The sequence below is a fragment of the Gigantopelta aegis genome, chromosome 6 (genome assembly GCF_016097555.1).
Source record: "Gigantopelta aegis isolate Gae_Host chromosome 6, Gae_host_genome, whole genome shotgun sequence".
Lineage (NCBI taxonomy): Eukaryota > Metazoa > Mollusca > Gastropoda > Neomphalida > Peltospiridae > Gigantopelta > Gigantopelta aegis.
Window position 1 is genome coordinate 76,941,439 of NC_054704.1, and position 20,141 is coordinate 76,961,579.

Consider the following 20,141-nt stretch of genomic DNA (forward strand, 5'->3'; position numbering starts at 1 on the left):
CACTTATTCCTGATATTGATGCGGGTTGCGGAACCCTGCACTTCCTAGTAACGACTTTGGGACAGTCAATCAGGTCACATGATTTGCGGTCAAGATGGAGGAGGTGGATAAAATCATCATACATTCACTAAACTCAATAGGATGGTAATTGTACAAAACATATACGTGTTATATTGTTATTTCTTAATGAACTTTACAATCTTACATGGTCTATGAACGATTAGCGCAGCTGTTAAACACACATATGTACAGGAACATAATATGTAGCAAGATCCATTTATGATAAATAATTGATTTAAAACAATCCACCCCTCTTTTAAAGGGACACACCCTAGTTACGGCTATTTGTTAACCATTACGGCGTTGTTTTTCGCTATTAAACCCCATTTATCACAAATAAAATTGCACTTTACTTACATTTTATTATTTAGAATACACATTTCCATTCACCTGAAGTGCTCTTTGGTAATCCTGATGTTTGTAAAACCACGAAATGCATTTTTTGCATTTTTTCACAAGAGTGCTGTCGAGAAAAAAACGTTAAGCAAGCGAGGTCCAATCTATTTTTAGAGGGGATATTTCCATTTCAATGTCACAGACGTTGGTATATCACGTGACCGTTATCATTTTGGTTCGGTTTGTTTTCTCGTGCACGGTTCGCGCAATCAACATCCGATTTGTTGTTGTTCATTTGTGAGATTTTTCTTCACAGTTCGTGAACATTTTCAGTAACAATAAAGTTCAGACAAGTAAGTGTCTCAATACAAAACGTTACAAACCCTTAAAACCAATAATTTTGCTAAGTCTTACAATATCTGGAGAGGGGATACAACCAGGACAGAACAGTTGGAACATGTCCAGGAGAGGTGAAACGAAAGCACCCCAAGTCTGTGAAATTTGTCGTGACGTAGGCATTGTTGTGCTTCGAGCGACATCTACCGTTGACATCAGAATACTAACTTTCAAAATTATTTCAGTTAATTGGGACATGGGGATTCCCATGGTATTTATCGATATAAAACCTGCTTTTTCACTCCATTTGATAAAAACGTGATCTAAGTGTGTTACAGGTTTGTAGATTAACCAACTTATAATTTATTTTCGCTGGATGGAACTAGGGTGTGCGGCTTTAAGTTTTCCGAATGACCACTACAGCTCAAGCCCTATCCTGTTTATATGCTGGATTATGCACTTAATATTACCAAATGTCAATTTCCAAATTTCCGACAAGTAAATGGTCACCAAGTACTGTGCCTCAACGAATGCTGGTCAACTCCCCACCCCCCACCCCCCACCCCCCTCCAAAACCAACTCGCCCCAAACTTTACTGTCCGTAAATAATTGTGACGAAACTAAAAATGGACATCTACAACTTTGGTGTCATTTTATTTATTAATATTAAGGTCAAACGACCACTAATTAAATGGTTTTATATTAGTGATATCCAAATATCACATTAATAATAATCAATTATAATGAACTGTCAAGAGTATTTTAACGTTTGAGAGTTTGTCCCTTATTTTCTTAAAGGAATGATCTGGCAAGGCTTTTGGATGCGGATGTGTGCATATTCAATAATATTTATTGCACATTATTTGCTTAAAATATTGGTATATTAATTGATATGAATTGACTAAACAGTGTGGGGAGAGTTGAGCAGTTTCTGGGGTGAGTTGGTTTTGGGCTGAGTTAACCTGCTCCCGCCTCAAATACACCACATTTTCTAAGTTTGATGTCACAAACTTTTGGTGTAATCTAGCCCGAGTACTCTTCCGTTTGAGAGCTAGATGGACATTTGGATGGTATGATTGCTCTCTGCCGTCCGAGATCACTCTATCGCGAAAATGCGGAATGGCTGACTACCACACGGTAGACAAAGATTCCAGCAGAGCTAATACAACAACAGTTCTAAGTTTGATGCTAAATACCTTCACATTAATAATTTTCGAGTTTGCCAATAACAGATATTTTGATTTTTTTTCCACTACTACACACACTACAGGAAGAAACCTGTCAGCACCTACGTATTTAATCGGAACATTATTGAAAAGGGTGCTGTCAGGTTTCGTCTCGTAGTGTGTGTATTAATGGTTACAATGAAAAATATTTGTTATTGGTGAACTCTGTTATCAGTGTAATGGTATTTAGTGTGAAACGTAGAATGTTTGTTGTATTATAGAGCGGGAATCTTTGTCTAACGTATAGTAGTCAGCCATTCCGTGTTTTCGCTATAGAGTGATCTCTGATGACAGAAAGCGATCATACAGTCTAAATGTTGGTCTAGCTCTTGAATGGCAGAGTACTTGGCTAGGTTTATTTATGTTTGAATTAAATCATGTCATTAAAATTACATATTAAGATTGACGACAGTAACTCAGTAACTTTAAACACCTATGTTTTGACTTCGTATACAATAAATATATCATTTCCAATGGTGATTTTTTTTATATGATATATTTGACAAAAAGTACTTTTTTATTTTTTTTATCTTTTAAAACTTAACCAGTGCACCACAACTGGACAAAGTCTGTGGTATGTGCTTTCCTGTCTGTGGGAAAGTGCATATAAAAGATCCCTTGCTGCATTAAAAAACATGTACTGGGTTTCCTCTGAGGACTACAAGTCAGAATTACCAAATGTTTGACATCCAATAGCCGATGATTAATTAATCAATGTGCTCCAGTGGTGTCATTAAACAGAGCAATTTTTTTAAAACTTAAACTTAATATTTTGTCCAGAATTATGGAAAATAAAAACATACCAACCTGTAACCAGAAGTGTCTGCTTGTTATAGAATTGTGACAGGGTTCAAGGTTAGTAGACCAGTTTTTATTTTAATGTGGCGAAGCATTGTAATAATATAGCTAATTTTTAATTTGAAAGACATAAGTATTCCAATGACGTTACTTTGCATATCCTTACCAAAGTATTTAATTGAGTACATGACGTTTCCGTGTAAGAATGCTTAAAAAATTCCATGCAAAATTGCTATTGATTTTTTTTAACATTACTAATTCACCTGAATGTGTTTGAAGAAAATCTTGTGATTAAAAAATTGTACCTTTTACGAAATATGGATTTCAAGTGAAATATGGTAAGATATGTTACATTTATTGTGTATGAAGCCAAAACAAAGGTGCGAAGAGTGACTGTCATTGACCTTAGTTACTAGCACAGATGCACCAAGATTAAACATGATCTCTATATCCAAAGCACAGTTGGCCATTTTCGGATACGGGTGTTTAGTTTTTTCTTGTTGTGCTTGTACTGTTCACTAACAAGTACACATAATGTCATGAGTTAAATTGTAAATGATTAAACTACATGTAAACGTATGTGGTGTCAGATTTAGAAAACTGTATTTTAGTCACAGTACATGATAGTTTTGTTGTCGTAAATTGACACAATGTTACATTTTGTTTTAGAGTTCACATTGGCCACATTCTCACTAACTGAATAGAGCTAGGTGACATTCAGGCTGATCATTCTGTACAAGTTTACTTTTAATCCAGTTTTAATCCTGCTATTTAATTATTTTGAGTTTATTTCTTGTTTATTTGTTAAATGCCCTTATAATTTATATATATAGAATACTTGCTACATGTACTTACAAAACAGAACAGGTTTTGTTGGTGCAAACATACATGTAGTTTATCAAGATAAACCTGGACTAGGGTGGAGGTACATGGGTATCCTTATCCTTCAAATGCAACATCATATAGAAAAGAAATTGCTTTGCTGTTAATGAAATTCCTCAGAACCAATTAGCTGTCATTATAACCGAAGTCATTAATCAGTTTTGACTTGACTTAGGGGAAATCAATGCCAGAATTTAAAAACACAAAACCATTCTATAAAGTGGAAAATGGGTCACTGTGTTTATTTTATTTAATATTGTTATAGAACTTCAAATGAACTTTAGGTAAATAAAAAACCCACCAAATTATACTTTTGCAGCATTTTTTTTTTTTTTTTAATCTTCAGTGTTTCTATGAAATATCCAGATACATGTACATAATTATGTACAAATGACAATGTACATGTAATTTCCTTTTAAATGAATATTCATTGGTATATTTAATTTTACAGTGATATAGATGATGAAATCACCAGCCTTAAGTTATTTAACACGGATATGATTGTGTCTACTGTTGTCCGCTGTTTGAAGGTTATCAACAGTGATGTCGACTTGCCAAACACACTGCCGCCTGGCATGTCTGCGAGGTTCCGGATGGGAGCCAGCTTGGCCAACTGTGTTCAGGTAGATCTAGATTCTGTACATTCTCAGATACAATGTGGTACAAAGTAATCAGTCTCAGTAATGTAGTGGTTCTAGCCATTAGGTTTTAAGGTTGTTCCTACTAGACAGGTGTTGGGTGTGCATTCCACTTCAGTTTCATGGCTGGAAATACATTTTGTAGAGTGGGAAGCAATCTTTTCTTCTCAAATTTTTATCTTAAAGCAAAAGTTAGTAATTGAGAAGACGTTGTAGGCCAAAAATATTAATATAGATTCTGTAGAATTTTATGTAATACTTTTAGATAGAAGGCAATGGCTGTTCATGAATCTCATTTTCAGAAAGCATTGGGTGCATTTTGAGTGGCAATTGCATCTCGCTTCCTGTAAATTTTGAGCATCGTTCCTGACTTCAACCCTGATTGAGTTTTGATGACTACGCAGGGAGATGTCACTATATCTTTCACTAACCACTAACAACTATCCAACTGTCCTGGACAGAAATCCCAAATGGCAATGACTTGAGCCCAGGACAGCATGCTTGAGGCGTAACTGAATGCCTGTTTTTCACAAACAGCCTATTATTAGTCCTCTACCAGGCCTGGTGCTTATAAAACTTTTAGAGTCTAGACTCGAGACTCTAATAGAGTCTGAGATATTAACGTCATGGCAACGCCATACAAATTGCATGCGTGTGACGTCATTAGAGATGAGTCTGGACTCTAAAAAGTTTTATAAGCACGGGCCCCGTCCAACTGGAGGGACCTATGGGTTTCATCTCCATCTTTCTGTCTGTCTGTCTGTCTGTTTGTACATCCATTTGTCCCACTTATAGTTTTCCAGATGGGGTTTTTCACAATAGCTTGAGATATTGAGCTGAAAATTTATTTTCCAGACATTTGATTTTTGCAATGCCACAAAATATTGAGATGAAATTTTGTATATAGCTGTTACAGATCAAGGGTAACTTTTATTGCGATTTACCCTATTTTTCAGAGAATGAATTTAGGAGATACAAAAATTTGTTAGGCCCTGTAGGGGACATATATTGCTTTGATTTTTTAATGTAAATTTTGGTTTTGGAGGTGGGGAGTTCAGAGAATAGTTCTTGTAGGTTCCTTGAGTGGTTTGTACATACATATATATGTAATTGTCTACACTATCTCTTCTATTGTTTGAATATGTTAGTGACGGATCGTTCATTATTTGTAGGATGTTGGATATACAGGAGAGCTGGGTTATCAAACATTCCTGTACTCCAGTGAAACTGAAATAAGGAAAGTGTTGATGTTTCTTATTGAAAAGTTACCAAAGGAAGCATCACACACATCTGAAGAACCTCTAGGTATGTGTATATTTGATAGGCAAACACGCATTATGGACAATAAACAAAATACATATGAAAAATAACTATTAATTTATTTAATATTTGTGCATGTGTAGAGCACAAAGTATTTAATATTAAATATACATGATTGTCCAAAATTATTAATTTTTTAATTACCAGATCAACTGAATTAAAAATAAATGAACAGCTGGTACCTCAGTTCATATTGATGAAACAAAAAAATATTTTGATAGTGAGTCTTATCTGTAATACCCTGTAAGTGTCACAGTTTGCAATAGTCACTGATTTAACAATGTGCTGTGGTGTGATTAAAACACATTGTACTGGGTAACATTGTCTGATTGGCTTGTTTTTGTCTGTTGTTTATGATGGCTTAATGTTTAATTGTTAACATAACTGGTCTGCAGTTTTTTTTAAACAATGGTGCTGGAGTGTGTTTAAAACAAAAACATCCTTCAGCACTGGTTAGTAGCTACCGGCCTCGGTGGCGTCGTGGCAGGCCATTGGTCTACAGGCTGGTAGGTACTGGGTTCGGATCCCAGTCGAGGCATGGGATTTTTAATCCAGATACCGACTCCAAACCCTGAGTGAGTGCTCCGCAAGGCTCAATGGGTAGGTGTAAACCACTTGCACCGACCAGTGATCCATAACTGGTTCAACAAAGGCCATGGTTTGTGCTATCCTGCCTGTGGGAAGCGCAAATAAAAGATCCCTTGCTGCTAATCGGAAGAGTAGCCCATGTAGTGGCGACAGCGGGTTTCCTCTCAAAATCTGTGTGGTCCTTAACCATATGTCTGACGCCATATAACCGTAAATAAAATGTGTTGAGTGCGTCGTTAAATAAAAACACTTCTTCCTTTCTTTCTGGTTAGTAGCTGTAGCCTAATTTACTTGTGTATGTGTGATACGTATGATAGTGTGACGTTTATTCTTGAACATTATTGTTGTCTCTTCATGCAGGAGCATCAGTTCTCCTCCAAAGAGCAATCTCGGCAAAAGTTGGACAACAGATTTTATCTCCATGGACACCACCGCATCTCAAAGACAGGGGGATTACGTGGAGGGGTAAACCTCCAGTATGGCAGAGAGAGGTAGGTTAATATAATCAGTTGTATGACACTTGGAAATAGTTCAACAAAGATTAAAAATATAGACAGAGCATACTGTAGATCCTGAAATTAACGCATCCCTAAATTAATGCGAGTGACAGTGGGCCGACTAAAATGCGACATGAAATTAATGGAAGTGGCCTCCCTTTGAAATATTACTTTCCTAACAACACGTCAATGCACTTTTCGGTTAAATCCAAGTTACAGGAGTTTTTAATGAGATCAAGTCACTAACCTGTCAGTGTACACATAAATTAACCTGTTTAGTCCCTAGTGTTTTTGCAGCAATCATATACGTAACATGTATAGTTACCTAAATTGGGCTAAACATTAGCATACATGTACCATTACATCTGTATCTGTGAACGGTATGTTAGAATTTTAATTTTTGTTTTGTTTTAATAACATGGGGCACATAGACAAAACATAGAAATCAATGTGTCATGTCATTTTAATGTGAATAACACAAACTCCCATTTTTTGCATTAATATTATGATCGCTTTAATTTCAGGATCTACAGTATATGAGGAAGTACTTGAAAATTTAAGTAGAGTATAACAGCTGTATAAAAAAAATTTCCTGTTTCTCATGATTTTAGTTTTCAAACACAATTTGTTCACACAATACAAAACTATTTATAAATAAAAAGAGAATGAAATTAACAGTAAATTTGCATGGAGTAATTCACAGATAATTTGTGATTGTATGCAGCAGGAGTCTTCTATCAATAGAAATAAAATTTATTCACATACATTTGTTATATTGAATTGAGCTTCATATGGAAAAAGAAAAAGAAAGAAATGTTTTATTTAATGACGCACTCAACACATTTTTTATTTTATGGTTATATGGCGTCAGACATATGGTTAAGGACCACACATATTTTGAGAGGAAACCCGGTGTCGCCACTACATGGGCTACTCTTCCGATTAGCAGCAAGGGATCTTTTATTTGTGCTTTTATTTGCAGGATAGCACAAACCATGGCCTTTGTTGAACCAGTTATGGATCACTGGTCGGTGCAAGTGGTTTACACCTACTCATTGAGCCTTGCAGAGTACTCACTCAGGGTTTGGAGTCGGTATCTGGATTAAAAATCCCTTGCCTCGACTGGGATCTGAACTCAGTACCTACCAGCCTGTAGACCGATGGCCTGCCACGACACCACTGAGGCCAGTCTTCATATGGATGACATATTAAAGTTAAACTGAATTGAAACTTATTGATTGCTAAGGAAAAGGGTGTAATAGTGTTTATGATAAAGTTTTCATGTTAAACAAAGGTTGAGGTAGCATTTATGTATTTCAACGATTGTTCACTTTTCAGGGATCCTCTTGTATGCATAATTACCATGCCTGTCATCTATGTATTCCTGAAGGAATTGCAGAATTAACAAGAAAAATTCCAAAAGGTATTTTTATACACCCGTATTTGTCCATCTATCTTCCCGTCCATTCATGAACTTTTTGTTTCCAAAGCAAACCAGTATCTTTCTTATCAGTTCATATAGGATCATCAAACTTTGCCTGCATGTACAACTTGGGATGTGTTTTTTTTTGCGTTCCATAACTAGGTCACTGCAACCTACTTTTAACATATTACTGTACATTAAAGGAAATCTTTGTTCGGCCATATCTTCCTTATTACTTCATACAGGATCATCAAACCTTGCATGCAAGTACGACTTGGGATCACATTTGTGTTGCATACCATAACTAGGTCACCATGACCTACTTTTGCCAGGCATATCATGTACATCACCGGTACTCTTCTTTAATTGTGAATTTTTGGTGGCAGATCACAGTATTTTACACGAAAAATTAAAGTTTAAATTTAATTTTTAATTATTATGTTTATAGAAATTATTTTAAAATTTGTGAAATGTTATTTCTATATAAAAAAAAAAATTCTGTTAGTGCTTTAACTTATTTTATTTTATTATTATTTTATTTTATGTTTTGCTTTTTAATTTTTTTTTTAGATGTTAAAGCTTATTACTGCCATAGTCTTCCGTATGTCACAAACCAAACCCGCCGCTTCCAAGACACAGCACCATCTGTGATTGAAATGAATGCCACCGAAATTGCAGCCCACCAGGAGTCTGAGAATGAATGGAACCATTCCGGACTTGCATCAAGACTATCACAAAAAGTACTTAACATTTATTATGACTTTTAACATGTAGTTTAATACAGTGGTATTAGGTTTCTCAGATCAAATTAGTATCTTTCTTTAAAAAAAAAAAAGAATTGAAAGAAAATTTATGAAATGTAATTTACTTAAGATCTACTTCTACTTAAACTAGACCTGAAAAATATTATTAGCAATTTGGCAAATTCAATAAGAAACTCTGTGGCCAGATTCCTGTTTTAGTTAGCTATAAACAAAATACAACAAATTTGGGATATTTAAAGGATATTTATATGATTTTCAGTTTAATCTTTTGGCAATTTAATAATGATTTGCTAGATTCAACTTTAATTTGCAATAAAAACTTTGATAAATAACAGCTTAAACTTTGCTTTTATCAGGAATTTAGAGCCAAAAAAATGGATAAAATTCGCCGAATGATCTCGGACAGACTCAGACAAGATTCCCATGCAGCAGATTCCAGCAGTGACCTTGACACAATGCGTGACCTTCAGCAAGTGATGTCCGCCATCAGCTCACAGACCAAGATTACCACCAAGACGAAGGGATCGAGGTTTGCACACACAGAAAAACTTCTCTTTAAACAGGTCAGTATATAAGTTACACTTTCTGTGTCTCTTGACCAAAAACCATATCCTCCTTCCTTCTTCTTATCATCTTTTCTTCCCAAGGGGAGGGATATAATTTTGTTGTTGAGTGCTTGCTTGAGGTTCGATAGATTATTGAATTTATCACCCTCAATGAACAGGGTTTTTTCCCCCTTCCCCACTAATATACTAAGACATACCTGTCTGTAGAAAACTGCATATGAAAGATTCCTTACTGCTAATGGAAAAATGTAGCAGGTTTCCTCTGAAGACTACGTGTCAGAATTACTAAATGTTTGACATCCAAAAACCGGTGATTGATTAATCTTAGTGCTCCAGACGTGTTGTTGAACAAAACAAAACTAACAAATTAATAAAAGAACCCTTGGTGCTTTATTGGTAAAAGTAGCCCATCTCTTTCTTTCTTTTGATCAAGTGTCAAACGAACATAAGTAGCCATAGTTTACAAATGTGCTGAGGTGCAGTTAAACAAATATTCCTTTCCTTTTCTTTGCCATTCTAAACTTGTTTCCTCATTAATATGTTGAGCAAATGTGATTAGCTGAGAAATAGGGCATTGAAACACTTTCTTTTAATAGAAATATTCAATATTTTTAGAGAACTGCACTATATACATTGTGTAAGTGTCTACTCCCAACTGTAGTAGAAAACATTTTGTTTTTTATCAGTCTTAAGAACAATTATATATTTTCAATTATTGTATTTTATCTCAGTATATATATATATATATATACTCTTCAAAAGAAGAAACGCAAAACCACATTGTCGTAACATTTGGAGAATTGATTTAATTATTGAATGGTGAGTCGGATAATTACCAAATGTTGCAGGATTGTTCACAATTCACTCTAGTCCATTGTGAGTAAGTGATAGGACACACCACCAAGGTCAAGGTCATCTGGAGTCAATACCGGGTGTGGCCTCTGCGTGTGTTGACAACTGCCTGGCACCGCCTGCCCATTGAAGCAACCAGAGTACGGATGACGTCCCGGGGGATGGTGGCCCACTTGGCCTGCAAGGCTGCTGCCAGCTCGGGCAGGGTCTGGGGCTGTGGTTGTCGCTGTCGGAGGCGTCGGTCCAACTCGTCCCATAGATGCTCAATTGGGTTCAAATCCGGTGATTTCGATGGCCAAGGAAGGACATTAATGTTGTTGTTCTGTAGGAAAGCCGTTGTGAGACGTGCTGTGTGAGGCCTGGCGTTGTCATGTTGGAACACTGCGTTGGCGTTGGCCATAACTGGAACGATGTGTGGCCGGAGGATCTGGTCAATGTAGCCCTGTGCATTCAGGTTGCCCTGCACGTGGACCAGGTCAGTTCTGCCAGTGTGTGAGATGGCTGCCCACACCATGACACTACCCCCGCCGAATCTGTCCACTTCCTGCACGCAGTTTGCCGCATAACGTTCACCACGACGCCTATACACGCGACATCTTCCATCATGACGTCGGAGCAGAAATCAGGACTCGTCAATGAACCACACCTGTCTCCATCGCAGTTGAGGCCATTGTCGATGAATCTGGCACCACTACAGTCGGAGTCGACGGTGTTGTGGTGTTAAGATGACACCTCGAACTGGACGTCTGGCACGAATTCCTACCTCACGTAGGCGGTTCCGTACGGTCTGGTCGGATATCCTGCGCAAACCTGGTATTGCTGCGGCTGTGGAGGTGGCAGTAGTCAATCGTTCCCGAAGGTGGCGTACCCGGATGTAGCGGTCCTGCCCAGGGGTAGTGACCCGTGGTCGACCGGATCTAGGGAGGTCACGTGTTGATCCATGTTGCTGGTAACGGTCCCACAGTCTGGAGATGGTGCTTGGGGACACATGGAATGCCCTGGCAACGGCCGTTCTGGATTCGCCTGCGTCTAGTCGGCCGATGGCATTGTTTCTCTGCGGTTCACTGAGACGTGGCATGTCCTGGATTGTCAACTGTCGGCCAGATACAGAGGCCAGGCAAGCGAACACCCTGCACTTTTATACTGTCGGTGTTCATGTTGCACGTGCAGACAACGCACGTGCAGTGGTGACATGGTTTGCACGTGGCTGCGTTTTTGCGAATATTCACATTTTGGAACTTTATTGTACAGTAGCTGCGTTTTATCGAATGTAACCGTGGGAATGTGTTTGGGACATGCAATGACCTTATATTCACAAAGCATGAACCGGTAGGAAACATAAAATCGGAGTTATAACCCATTTGTACCCTTTTGCGTTTCTTTTTTTGAAGAGTATATATATATATATATATACGTACATATGTACATACATACATATACATTGGAGTAACTATTATCAATTAATTACCAATATTGTTAGTATATTGATCAGAATAACTGTATTAATAAATTATTGTATATTGAGATGTTACTAGTTTGCTGACCAGAATAACTGGGTTTTTTAGTTTTATATAACATAATGTTTAAGGACCGTAAACATTTCAGCACATTTCCCACAGAGGTAAAAAATTAAATTATTATTATATTTTTTAGGATGAAAGCAAGACTATGGAACAGATTGGTGCTGATATTCCAACAAGAGATACTGAAGAGGTAGGATATTTTGCACATGTTAAAAAGGATCATATTGTTCATATATCATATGGAGCATCCCTTTGTCAATAACACTAAGACATATATTTAGATCTGGTTTTACAGAAACAACTGCAAAAGAGATTTACAATAATTTAAAATAGTGGTTCATTTATGTATAGATTTTGAAAATAAACTTAATTTAATCTGTTTTTTGTGTCACCATGATAAAATTGAAAAACAAGATATAAGTGATACCTTTTCTGGCAATGGCATCAACTTTTCTGTTCAGATCATTGTTACGTTTTCACGTTTAGATCTGAGGGTGGGTTTTTTCACAAACTGTAAATCCCAGATAATTGAAACTTGGTTTATAGTTGTATCAGATTCTATATATATATTTTTTAATTTGAATTAATTTGAATTAAAAATTATTTTAAGCACTAAAAATCATGAAATTTAGATTACATTTTGTGTAAAAAATAAAATTCATCATAAATTTAAATCCATGGAATTCTTTTGTACTACTATGCCTGAACACCGAACAATCTTAAAACTGTTGTATTTATTTTTCTCATTCCTGGTTTGTGGTACCAGTTTCTAATAATACAAGAGAACTTGTAACTTTTTCGTTACAGGAACAACAGAAGAAGAGGGAAGAAGAAGTTGAAACACTAAAGAAGGAAATGGAGGAGCTAACATCCAGACTAGAAGCTCTCGACATGGAAATGAAGAAATTTACAGCTAGCCAGGCACAAATGGCTGAACAAGTTTTAACCGAAACACGAAAAACACAGGAGAAAGAGAGCAACTTTAGAGTGAAAAAACAAACCCTTGATTTATTGCCTGATGCAGAAAATAATATATCAAAGTTGCAGGTATATTTATGGTCAAGATTTAATAATTTTAATAATCAGATGACTGGTATGCATATTATTGGATGATAAAAATAAAAATAAAAACATTATGCATGGCAGATCCTGCCCAAGTATTTTAAAACTGATGACAACTAAAAAAAATTTATATATATTTGTCCAGGATCCCATTTTCCTGTATTTTGCAAATCAGTTTTGTCATGATATAATTAATTTACTGGTCATATTGTTACCAGAGAACCTTTCTTATTGTTATTAAGTTGTTGAGGGCATTTTTTGTTTTTGTTTTGATCTGGCATAAAAAAATATATAAGTCTATAAGATGTATAGACCTGTTTGCATAAACTTCTGTTGTGCTGTAAACTATTATTCTTTAGAGGAACATAACATAACTGCACATATTTCAGACATACTATCATTTCCAACATTTGAAAAGAAGTGTAAACTTCAGTTGTAATCTGTATCCGTACAAGATCTCTTTTCTGACCTTTTTGTGATTTTAACAATTTTGCATTCATGACCTTATTTTTGTTCTCTTCTTTTATGTCAATTAGACTGAAAAATCCTTAAAATGTCCAAAGGTTAATTGTAGTGTGTCAAATGTTGTTTTTTCATTATGTGGTGGAAAAACCCTAGAAATTATAAAAACAAAAGTAATTGACCTGTTTCATGGATATGGATGATACTTGATTCTTGAAAACCTTTTTATGCACCACAATCTGCGTACATAGTGGAATTTGGAGCCAGTACTTGAGTGAAGTAATTCACTAACTTATCATTTGATTGAGTAAAATAATTCACTGCCGTGTCATTTGATTTTGTATTAGGCTCTTGTTGACGCAAGTGCAAGTCGTTTGGTATCTTTGGCGAACCAGTGGGAAAAACACCGAGCACCATTGATAGAACAGTACCGTGAATTGAAAAGCTTGAATTCCATGAAAGAGGTAAGATGAGTAGGATACTAAGAACTAATGAATTGGAGGAAGGCTAAGGTTTTATTATGGGGGTGGGGGTTGTCTTGCTTTAGTGATGTCAAAAGGTGAGATATAGATATTACTTTTTTGATGATGACATCAACTTTTGTATTAAAACGTTTTATGTTTAGCTTCATTTCTCGCTAACTATAGGTCCAGGACCAATGAAACTTGTGTTTTTATAAAGAATTTGTGAAAACAAAAAATAATTTGGTTGTTCATTATTTCTCTCCTATTGTAATATTTTTGTTATTGTCTGTGTTCGAGTTGTTCATTTTAAAACAAATTCAATTTTATTATTATTATTTTAATTATGAGGTTATATCTAGTTCATGCTGCAATTGTAAACCTTTTGAAAATACCAACCAGACTAATTTAACATATAAGATAGTTTAACATGTTTTCATTGTATTCAAAATTTGGTTGCCTTTGAATAATTAATGTTCAAGCATAGAATCCAGCCTGGAATTCAAGCGAGTGTCTTTTTTGACATGCAAGGCTCTGAATAGTTGATGGGTTAAACATACATAAGTTACAACTTTTGTATTTTGCAGTCTGAAGCCCAGAAGAAATTGGTTGAGATAAAAATATTCCGAGCTAGAATGAAAGATGTTGCAGCCGATGCTAGAAATAAAGAAGAGATAGCTAAGCAACTGGTAAGTGTCTGTGTTGGTTCATAAAACTTAACACAGCAACTGACATTATACACCTTAATTTGCATTATAATTATTTTATATTTTTAACATTTTAATTATTTTTTAATTCCTATTTATAAAGAAGATATTAGACCTTAACAAAAATACCAATTAAATTTTAAACTTATAAGTATTATAATTTATCAGTTTAATACGTCTGTAAATATATTCTGGGTGCTTATTGTTTGGTAAAGATTTATGTCTAACTTTATGGGAAACTTATTTTCTTGCAGCATTCAGAGTATGAACGGATAACAAAAGATGTCAACAGGTCAGCATACACCAAAAAAATCATGGAAATAGTCTCCAATATCAAGAAGCAGAAACAAGAAATCGACAAGGTAGAGATTATTACCACTTTTTCAAACTTACGTTATGTTTTTAAAGTCTGATTTAATTTATTCAGTTTTGCTACAATGTGATATACTAGTAGCATGTATTACACAAAGTACAATTTAACCATCCTGTTGAATGGGCATATATCGCACTTTCTCATTTTGTAGAGACGTACTAAAATCAGTATATCACAATTTAGAAAGGAACTCTTTTTTTTGTTTAACTTGTTACAAAGGCTTGGGGACAGGACGTAGCACAGTGGTAAAGTGCTCACTTGCTGCACGGTCTGTCTGAGATCAATTCCTGACTGGGGACCTATTGGGCTATTTCTCGTTCCAAGCCAGGGCACCAAGACTGGTATATCAAAGGCTGTGGTATGTGCTATCCTGTGTGGGATGGTGCATATAAAAGATCCCTTGCTACTAATGGAAAAACCTAGTAACAAGCTCTAAAACTTATATAGCTCCCCTTTTTCCATTCGGTGTACCGATCAATAATGCACCAAATTTCCTTCATTCAAACTGCACTCTTTTTCCCTTTGGCATTAATCCTTCGGGACATTCCAGATTCCATAGCAACCAAACCAACCCTACTGGTCTGGCTGCTGGTGCTCTCTTGCACCTGCTAGTGCAGGCGGTCCCTTCTCCTACCTACCCCAACCTTTCCTGTCCTAGACGGAGGAGCCAGCACCTGTACTCATGACAAGCGTGCACTAAAACAGCTTGCTCTGAATGATTATGTTAATCCCTATACCATACCATACCATAATAGAAAAATGTAGCGGGTTTCCTCTCTAAGAGTTAATGTCAAAATGACCAAATGTTTGACATCTAATATCCAATGATTAATAATAAATCAATGTGCTCCGTCGGTGTCATTAAACAAAACAAACTGTACAAAGACTGTATTAGATGGACACCACTTACAATGGCGGTCAAGTCAGAATAATTCCGTAACATACAACATCTGTATTAATCTATTTTTACTTAATATATTAAGGTACTGGTTGACACCCGTGAAATACAAAAAGAAATCAACCTTCTTTCTGGGAAACTGGACAGAACATTTATAGTTGCAGATGAACTAATATTCAAGGTGAGTTTAATAGTGGTTAGTGGTTGAAGAAATAAATATTGCCAAATGTATCGCAGTTGATTGTAAGAGATCATAGTTTCTAACCCATCAATATGATTTGTTATTTATGATAACACACATACATTTGATATTGATTTAAAGACATACAATTGGCTTCTTCTTGGTCGTGACCTGATCACAACAGCTATACAATCCAATCAAATAGGCATGATCGGAATTGGAAGCTACATGTATGTATGTGACATGCTCTTTGATGCATAAGGGAAATTGCTGTAAACATATTTTAGTTAATAAGATGTTTAAATTTGTTTTAAACCAGGTTTTTAAGGATGTGTAAGAAATACTACTACTATATTCATGTCTGTTAAATACCATTTATTTTACAACTAGTTTAAAAATATATCCAACTCGCTTTCGCTCATTAGATACGTTTTGAAAATGAAACTGCTCGTAAAATAAATGGTATGTAACAGCCACTCATGTAGTGTTCTGTACATTCTAATGGAAACAAATGAGGGAACACTTAGTATTGTCCAGCAGATTTAATTCACTACTAACATAGTAATGTCTGTATAACATGTACAAAGATGTAATATGAGACTGAAGGTCAATAAGGTAGAGTTGGTTGTCAATATAACAAGGTTACTTTCTGATACATATATTAAGGAGTATTTTGCTTCCACTACTTAGCTTTCGAGGCTACTATGTATGTCTCTTTATTCATTTCAATCAGTACAAAATATTTAGTAATTAATGAAACATGATAACCACATTTGTTTGGAATGGAACATCAGTTGTTAAAAATCTTCAAGATTTTTTTTATTAGTAAGGCCAAACAAAATAAATATTTGGTATCAGGTCAGCGCACGCGTCTATTTTGACTTTTTAAAAAAAATTTATTTCCTGCGGTATGTCGATTTTTGTTGGAGTAACCTATGGATTATACAGAACCCTCATGCTACTTTTTAGGAAAATATTTAGGGTACCAAGGCAAAGGAGGGTGCACCATGGCTATTCAGGATGGATCAAGATGAGGAAGACGTAAAAAAACTAAATATACCCTCCTTTTGTGTGCAATCCATGCTTTAAAAAAAGAAAGGGGAAAAAAAAAAGCTGCATTGCGGCATCAATTCTGGAACTTTGGTCTGACCAAAGACCAACTTCTCTATTTTTTTCTCGGCCTAATTAAAGAAAGTATTAATAGTTCATAGTAAGGGCTGATCCAGATTTTATCATAGTATGAGGGTGAAGTGGGGTGGTGGCAGCAATGTTTTTATATACCCAGCACCCACAAAATAATTTTATACTCAACAAAATTAAACAGGGACCAGTAGACAATATAGGAAGATTTATTTAATAACAATTTATGATAAACCTGTTTTAAACAATTATGGTAATTTTATATTTTAGGATGCCAAGAAGGACGAGTCTGTGAAAAAAGCCTACAGGTTTCTGGCAGCTTTACATGAGGTATGTAAAATACAGTGAAACTCGTCTAAACCGGACACCCATTGGACCAAGTAAAAAGTCCTGTTTTAATGGGTACACTGTAGTTTGAAGAGGTTATATTTTTTACTGATATTTAAAAAAAGGACGTAAAAACGTCCGATTATCAGAGGGGTATTACTGTATATTATATCCAATTCAGTTTTAGTCAGGTGATCTTGGCTATTTCTGAAGGGTTAGTGGGTTGGGTTTTTTTTAAGTGCAGGACTTGGGTGTGTGTGTGTGTGTAAATACAAAAGATAATTCATGTTGTTGTTATTTAGCTCCCTAATTCCATACAAGGCATATATTTACCCACATTAAAAATCTAAACCAGTATTCAATATTCAACATTTACTGAAAACTTTAAAGATAAAATTGTAACAAAGCATTTTATTTAAAACTACAATGTAATTTTTGACCTTTAAGTAATCTTATGCCTTTCATTTTAGAACTGTGACCAGTTAATTAAAACTGTGGAAGAAACGGGAGTAATAATGAGAGAAATAAGGGACTTGGAAGAGCAGGTAAGGTCTTTGTCAGTGTTGTTATGTTATGCTTGCCAAAGATGAGATTTTTAACAGCTAGTTGTATTCTTTTAAGTGAAAACCTGTCCAATTTTAGTTTTTGAACAAAGTGTTAGGTTAAATTTAGGCTGTATCATGTGTAGTATCCTTGAAGTAAATTTATGTTTGTTTCTTTGGGTTAAGTGCACTAATGAGTGCATTGACATCTAGTTTGTTGGGAATGTATTTGAATTGCTTAAAGTGAATGTGGCACCTACAGTTAACTTGTGTGAAAAAATACATATTACAAATGGCACACGACAAGTTAATGTATACAAGGTAAGGAAAATAATAAAGCAAATACATGTAGTTCGAAAACAGTATTTTGTTGTTAATCATTTTATTTTCATCATCAACCTGATTCTGTTTTTTGTTTCCTGCAGATTGAAGCAGAACAAAGTAAGAAAGTGTTGGCCAATCTGCAGAAGATTTCCGAAGACTTTCAGCAAATGAAGAAAGAAAATGCAACAATGATCACTAAACTGAAGTCAAAATAAATCTGGGCTGTGAACAGAACACTCTATTAAGTGCAATAACAATGGACACATACTATATCATGCATATGTGGGATCACCAATATGTCCAGATTTATACAGAATGTATTGTGTATCCTAACAAGCTTTTTCTCATTCATATTAAATGGAAAGTACCAAGTTTACATATGCGTATTTTAACAGGTATTTAACTATTATATTTGAGATGCAAATCTTTGAATACATGACCAATAAAGGTGCTAATTTAACAATCCAGACTTTTAAAGGGTTGTTATCAGATTGTGGTGTCACAACTCCAGAAGCATTTAGAGATTTTCATTATGTAGATGCATGCAAGTGTTTCTACAGTAGTACGATTCGAAATGTGTCCCTGGTAATCCCAGGGTTTGACTTCTTAAATTTGACTTGACACCATTGCTTTGAAATTGGGAATTTTAAGCCAAGTTAAAATTTAAAAGAGTAATCCTATACAGGTACTTGTATTTATTCAAATTAATACATCTATTTTGCATTATGAAATGTTATAGGGGAGGGAAGAGGTGTTTGTCAAGTGTTAAGTATCATTTTCAAAATATATTTTTATATAATTAAAAAAAAAAGGGAATTAATTGCATTCATATTGGGAATTTTTTTACTACAAAATTGGGAATAAAAAACCGATATAGCCTTTGGGGAATGGTGCCGATTATCGGAGTCCAGAAACATAGCTGATAAAACCCTGAATCCAGACTTCTTTATATACTCAACAAAATTAATTAAGAGCTTGTAGATTTTTTGGCAGATTTCTTTAAATATGATTTTTTGTTTTTTAATTACAGCTTCTTCCATTGTAAGTTGTGAACATTTTGGTATATAGGATATTCTTAAATTATTGATCTTAATCAATTTTGAGTATATTTTCAGGACATAATAGCGAAATCTGGACGGACTTCATAAGCTAAATGGCACGACATAACAAATATGTTGTACTTACACCTACAAAGCTGTAATTCAAACTGCATACTTGAATTATGTGCGTAAAATATGTCTGATCACTTACAAGATAAACTATACATTATGAATGAATTTAATGAAAGTAAATTTCATTTTAAATCAAAGATGTTTGTCTTTGATATATTCGAACATGTCTGATGACAGATGTAACATACATGCATTATATATTCAGATGTTACAAAAGTAAAGTTTATTTTTAAAAGAAGCCAATTTTCATTTTGTCTTTCATGTGTCCAATATAAATGGATTCCTATCCACACTAACCACCACAGATCTTGTACAGAATCTGACGAATTCCACTTGGAACAGAGCAGTTTCGCTTGTACAAGTACAAACTAGCAAAATCTGATGGCTTGGTGAGGAGAGATTTAGTTCAGTTGACCCATTGGGTTTTTCCTATCCCAACTAGTATATCAACATGTCTTGTATGTGGGAAAGTGCATATTAAAAGAAATCTCTTGCTGCTAGTGACAAAATGTAGTCCGTTTCCTATGAAGACAGTGTCAAAATAACCAAATGTTTAACATCCAGTATCTGATCATTATTTAATCGATGCAGTTGTCTCACTAAATAAAATATAAACTATAACTTTGTTGTGTAGTCAGAATGCAGTATTTCTGGATGCTAAAATGATTTCAACACCTTATAAG

General features: G+C 35.1%; 1 protein-coding gene across 1 annotated transcript; it reads left to right on the forward strand.

Annotated features, from left to right (window-relative positions):
• Positions 1 to 58: 58 nt before the first annotated feature.
• On the forward strand, positions 59 to 19,696 carry LOC121375617 (coiled-coil domain-containing protein 22 homolog). The gene is made up of 16 exons (XM_041503160.1): positions 59 to 144; positions 4,090 to 4,261; positions 5,449 to 5,581; positions 6,545 to 6,675; positions 8,020 to 8,104; positions 8,675 to 8,844; positions 9,225 to 9,431; positions 11,940 to 11,999; positions 12,617 to 12,856; positions 13,681 to 13,797; positions 14,382 to 14,483; positions 14,756 to 14,863; positions 15,858 to 15,953; positions 17,364 to 17,423; positions 17,891 to 17,965; positions 18,388 to 19,696. Exons 1-16 carry the CDS (start codon positions 95 to 97, stop codon positions 18,499 to 18,501), a joined length of 1,920 nt encoding a protein of 639 aa, XP_041359094.1. The 5' UTR covers positions 59 to 94; the 3' UTR covers positions 18,502 to 19,696.
• Positions 19,697 to 20,141: the final 445 nt, after the last annotated feature.